Raw genomic sequence first — 6,032 nt, 5'->3', positions numbered from 1 at the left:
TGTGGAGAAGACGAAGATGAGAGAGTGATAGAGAGAGACTCCGCTTGCGTCCGCCAGAGTGCAATATAGAGAGGGGGAGCCGTCAGTGGAGGGAACGGGCGGGTGACGGGCCCGGTCACTTTTGGGGCGGGCGAACGTCGACTCCGGCTCGGCCACGTGGCGTTATCCGTGTGTATTTACCAAACAAGCCCTGCTTCCAACCTCGAAGCCCTCCCGAAAGAAAATTTGGCAAGCAGCATCTTTTAGTGCTGCAAAGGGCTTGGCAAATGTATCCATCAATTGCAGTCATCGTTCATCTCTTGCGGAAAATTGGTAAATGGTAAAGGAGGGGCAGAATTGCAATCTCGGCTGAAATTCAGCTCGCCTTGTAAATTCGGAAAGAACGTGAGGGATAAGTCGTTTCAAAAGTCGAGGGGATGGTCCGGCAACGGTTATGTCTTTAAATGACTTGAAGATCGAATTCGATCTTCGATGTAACCCGGCACATGTTCGATGGCTATTTCACCGCTGGAAATTAAAGAAAGTAACCGGCACTTAATGAGATCAAACTTGTTCAACCGGTTATGCCAAACGATATATATCTCAATGAAAGAAGTACGGAATGAGTTAACTTCATTCATTGAGTAGAAGAGGTAATTGATGGTATTTGGAATCTTACCAATCATACCGGTAAAATCGCTAGTAATGATCGCAATTCCAATCCCAGTAAGAAATTTGTCAACACTTAAAATTCAACACTGGCGTTTATGACAACCTAATTAAAAAGTACCAAAAATGTCACAAGCCCATTATATCGGTACTAATTCAGTCGTATACCTTTCAATTTGACCAACTTAGTCTTAAGCCTTTTCATATTAGTATCAATTCAGTTCATCTGACCAATTAAGGTCAAAAATCGCTGACGTTGATGCCAACCGTACTTATCCCGCACGGCACAACTAGGATGTGGATATTTTTTAATAATTTTGTAATATTATTTTTTGAATTTTTTTTCTTCTTGTTTTTATTTCCCTTCTCTTTCTGCTAGTGGCCGATAAGGCCAACCCATGCGCTCGAGCGAGGGCAAGCGCCGCTAAGGACCACCTTGCCAAATTTGGCGAGGCTGACCCTTGCCCAAGCCAAGGCGGCCTCACCGGGTGTCGCATAGGTGAGGGTGAGGCCTGGCAATCCCCACCCGAGCGAGTGCGAGGCCGTGTGACGCTCGAAGTGGGAGGTGGTGGGATGTTATGAGGCTCCTTAGGTGTCTCTTCAGTTCCACACAGAACGAGCTCCAATCCGCGAGATTAGAGCTTTAGGAATTGGAACGACTTCAGATGGTGTTCATCACTAGAGCGATACAAACTAGAGATCGACTTCTACCTTGACTATGTTGTGAAGATACGCAACGACTTCGAATCTCGATTACTGTGAAAGTTGAGGGAGCCTCCCTTGGCCTCCCCTTTGCTTGAGTAAGGGTCGGCCTCACCAGATTTGGTGAAGGGCGCCTCGCCGATGCTTGCCCTCACCCTCACCCTCCGGCCATCAGCAGAAAGAGAAGAGAAAAAAAGGATAAAAAAATATTATAAAATTATTAAAAAAATCAATGTTAGCATCTACTGTACCATGTAAGACAATCGGTATCCACGTCAATGATTTCCGGCCTAAAATAATCGAATGGATTGAATTGGTATCGATGTGAAAAATATTTAAAATTAAATTGGTCTAATCGAAATGGTTATAACTAAATAGGTATCAATGTAATAGATTTATGATTTGTTGGGTACTTTTCGGCCCAATCAAGTGATGAAAATTCAAATTCCGGCACTTAATGAAATAAAGCTTGTTTGATAGTCTTAAACAGGAATTGACTCGAATGATTCAACAAAATAAAATATCAAGTTAATTTAGTAAATCAAATAAGTTCTCGACAACAACATATCAAGTAATTCGAAAATCAAATTGGCAAGACAAAACGATGTATAGCAACATTGGCGTATACTTGCCGGCACTCAAATTTTACTACCATATCGCATTTGAAAATTTTTAGTTATAGGTGGCTCTACGATGCTTGATCCAGTGATTTTTGAAGAACAACAATCAGAATTATAGTAATTATAGAGAAAATAATAACTATAAAAATTCTATTAGAATAATAATGTCCAAAGAAGCTAGCCGAAACTCTCTCCGGTGTGGGATTATTCATCAATCTTCGCTCTTTTGATAACGGTACGGGACATGTCCAAATTCTTTATTCTAACCAAAATTTACGAGAAAGTATTTTATATATAATTATTTATTAACTAAACATGCTGCAAATTCGAGAAAGAAACGTCTCTTTTAAATTGTAAAAGCACGTAGAATTCGAGAAGAAATTACTATTTCGATTCCTTATATCTTCCAATTCCTTCCATTTTACTTGTATTGTCTCATTTCAATTATCCCAACAAGACCTTAATAATTATCATCAATATCTTGCTGCCGGTCCAGGATAACCCTCTATTCCGTGGTTGCTAGGGTTAGGAGGACCGGCTTCATGCGAGAGCGTGAATCACCGTATTTGTACATACCAAGCACCGTAATTCTATCGAACGGGGCCAACAAACTCAATCACGTTGAGAACGCGCAAGTTCACGTCAATGGACAAGTCAGACGTGCCTCGTGAAGTCGTATTCGAGTTTTCTCTCTGTATGTAATGTCTCGCCCGATGGTGCAAACGAGGTCCGTCTAGCATCGGAAGAGAGCGAATGGAAGAGAGATCCAACTTGTATGTTAATTCTTACCATTAGATGTAAGCTACAGCAAGATCACCAAGCCCATCCAATAGGGCCCGCTACTTCTTCAAACACCTTGTAGGCCTTTCCACCAATCAAGCCCGCCAGCAGTTCGGGCCATAAATTAGTCCGTATAACCAAAGCACATTAATATTCTAGGAAAACTCATACCCACCCATTTAACTTATTTTAAGCTTTTCACGTGTATATGTTTTATGGATAAAAACTTCACATCATATTAAGCAATAAAAAATTAGTAAATAAAATAAATTGAAACATGTTTTAATTTTTGGATAATGCAATCAATCATGCTTCCAGTGAAACATATGCTTTATTTTTGGATAAATCCGACGTGAAAATTATAATTATGCGTAAAAATCGATAAAGAGAAAAAAAAGTCAAAAATGAAAAGTTACAATGGCATTTCTTTTTTTTCCTTAAAAAAAAAGGAAAAACCGAATAAACACAAAATGCTGTCCGTACACCGCCCCCTCTCTCTCTCTCATCTCTCTCTCCTCTGTATGCCTCTTGCTCTCTCTCTCCTGCCATGTAAATCTCCATCTTCAATCTTCTCCAGCTACTCACTCTCCTTTTTCTCTCTCTCTCTCTCTCTCTCTTCTTGTTCAAGGCAACAGTCAATGGCTCTCTCGGCGACGTCATTCCATTTCTAGATCCCGAAGCTTCTCTCTTCCTCACTCGAGTCCGGATCTTTCGCGTCGCTCTGGTCACCCCCGATCCAGAATCACGTCCTCACTCGGGTTGGGATCTTCGGCGGCCACTTCTACTCGCGGAAGCGTTGGAGCCCCACCGCGTCCTCGAGGAGGTTTCCACCGAGTCGAGCGGTCGTCGGCTCAGTCCGAGTCGACTCAGTCGTCGTCCTCCTTCTCGAATAGCGACATCGTTCGATTGGGGACGGAGTCTCGCGGCGGCGGCGAGTGCAACCAGGAGACGATCGGAGGCGGAGGGACGGAAGAAGCGGAGAGGGGGCGGCGAGACTCAAATGGCGAGAGAGAGGCGAGGAGCGGCGGTGCTGCTGCTTCGTTTGCAGAGGGGGAAAGAGAAGAAGAGAGTAGTTTGGGTTGAAAGTGGGTTTATTACTTAACCCACTAAAGCCCATATTTTTTGGCCTTTCTCTTTCTTTAGAACCCGTTCTGACCCGTATTATAAATTTAAACTGACCTATTCATCACCCATTTTCATAAATATAAATTAAAAGATGAATTTGTGACCCATTTTGATAGCCCTAATCAAGAGTCGAATCATCTCTGAAAATCGCATTTGCAATCAAACTCTCGAGCACATGATTAATCCTCATTAAATTGAAACTTTTTTGAGTAAGGTAGGTAATCTCGCAAATTATATAGTGTCAAATCCGATTTTAACCATTTACTTTTTCATGTCTTGTTTCGTTTCGATGACACATCATTATCTCAATCGATAATTCGAGATGATTCGATTCTAGTCGACCTCACCCGAGACCCGAGAACACCCCGCAATATTAGCCCCAACCCGGAACATGATAATATTCGACTGGCTTTCCTTTGGAAAAGCAAAGAAACCGAAGAAAAAGATAGAAAAAAGAAAAGAAAAGAGAGAACAATAGAAAGAAAAATAAAATATAGAAAAAAAAGGAAAAATAAAAAAGGACGAGCACATGATAATGCAGCGAGAGAGCAGAAATCGCTCGCTCCCCAAATCCTTCACATGGGGAACGGCGTGGAAGCGCGCGCCGTTCGAATCCACGTCATCCCGTAACTAACCGCGCCCGCCACGTCAGCAGGCCTCGAAGTCCCGCGGGTGACGATGGGCTTGCCCCCCTCCGCCGCCGCCGCCCTGGGGGTGGTGCTGCTGCGGCTGCGCCGCCTGCCGCGCCTCCTTCTGCCGCCGCAGCTCCATCACCTTCCGGTGCGAGTTCGAGTGCTGGGTCAGCACGAACGTCGGGCTCGCCGCCGGCCTGTACTCCGGCACAAGCCGCCCGGACTTGTACCGCACCCCGCACGCGTTGCACAGCGTCTTCGGCCCCAGCGGCCCCGTCCGCCACTGCGGCGTCTTCTCCGACGCGCAGTGCGCGCACCGCCTCCCGGCTCCCCCTCCCCCTCCTCCTCCTTCCCCAGCCTCCCCGGGCCCCGCGCCCTCGCCCGTGGGCGAGCGGATCCGGCCCGGAGCCGCCGCGGGGGCCCCGGGCGACCTCGAGCGCTTGCTCCGCGGCCTGCCGTCGGAGAACGCGGCGTCCGGGAGGAGGGAGGTCGGGGCCCCGGGGAACTCGCTAGCGGGGACGTCGGCGAACGAGTCGTCGACGAACCGCGAGAGCCACTCCAGCTCCGCCGCGTAGTCGCTCTGCACAGAGGAAAACCACCGTCAGCGATTGCTCCGAGCCGCAGCACAGAACAAGCCAAAAAAACCGTCTCCACCAGAGAGAAGCGGCCCCCAGCAAAACGCTCAGAAGTCCAAATGATCCGAACAGACGCTCAAAATGCGCGTCAATCTAGGCGAGATTCCGGCGAACTTGACCGGAACTACGAACGCGAAACAGAAGGTCGCGATTCCGATTTGCCTTTTCCCGAGCGAAATGAGGAAGCGGTAGCTTCTTCTTCCATTACGTCGGAACAAAGGCGACGGAATTCGCGACTCCCCAGACCGATCGCGAACTTCGAAAGATCGTCGAAAGAAAGAAAAAAAAAACGCTAAAATCCACGGCAGCAAAAGCGAACTTACGGGGACGCAGAGCTCGTGAGCGAAGTCGGTGCAGAAAGGAGGGAAGGCGGCGGTGGAGGAAGGCGGCGGGGGGGAGGAGGAGGAGGAGGCGGGGGAGGAGGAGTCGGCGCAGAGGCGGTGGTGGGCGGCGGAGGAGGAGGCGGGATGGTGGTGGGGGTGGTGGTGGTCCGGCGGTGGCGGCGGAGGAGGGGGGTGGAGGAGGAGGTGGTGGTCGTCGGAGAAGAGGTCGGCGTTGGAGAGGTCGAGGAGGTCGTCGATGGGGAAGGCGGCGGCGGCGTCGGGGGGCGCGGGGAGGCCGTACAGGTCCATCATGAAGGCGACGCTCCTTCGCAGGGTGGTGGAGGAGAAGCTTCGCGTGCTGCTGGAGTGATGGTACGGGAGTGAGGGCAAGGGGGAATGGGGGTGTGATATATGGGGAGGAAGGAGAGAGGGGGTGGGGACATGGGAACGTGCAAAGAGGATATATCGATGTGATTATGGAGTTTGGAATATTGCAGTTTTAATCCTCCAGTTTTCACTTTTTTTTTTGCGATTTCGTCCTTTGAGGTAACTATATATATATATATA

General features: G+C 47.7%; 1 protein-coding gene across 1 annotated transcript; it reads right to left on the bottom strand.

The window, feature by feature from the left end:
* Positions 1–4,350: 4,350 nt before the first annotated feature.
* Positions 4,351–5,774, bottom strand: LOC115690505 (GATA transcription factor 2-like). The gene is made up of 3 exons (XM_056317952.1): positions 5,767–5,774; positions 5,466–5,613; positions 4,351–5,087 (listed from the first exon to the last, which is right to left on the bottom strand). Exons 1-3 carry the CDS (start codon positions 5,772–5,774, stop codon positions 4,524–4,526), a joined length of 720 nt encoding a protein of 239 aa, XP_056173927.1. The 3' UTR covers positions 4,351–4,523.
* Between the last annotated feature and the right edge of the window lie 258 nt (positions 5,775–6,032).

This window comes from Syzygium oleosum, unplaced genomic scaffold, assembly GCF_021117445.2.
Source record: "Syzygium oleosum isolate NSW1041296 unplaced genomic scaffold, Sole_v2.1 Sole_v2.14, whole genome shotgun sequence".
NCBI lineage: Eukaryota > Viridiplantae > Streptophyta > Magnoliopsida > Myrtales > Myrtaceae > Syzygium > Syzygium oleosum.
This window is presented reverse-complemented; position numbering and strand designations above follow the sequence as displayed.

Coding starts and splice junctions, on each gene's coding strand:
- LOC115690505 (XM_056317952.1), bottom strand. Junction 5,088..5,465: donor CTCACGAGCTCTGCGTCCCC/GTAAGTTCGCTT, acceptor TCCTCTGTGCAG/AGCGACTACGCGGCGGAGCT.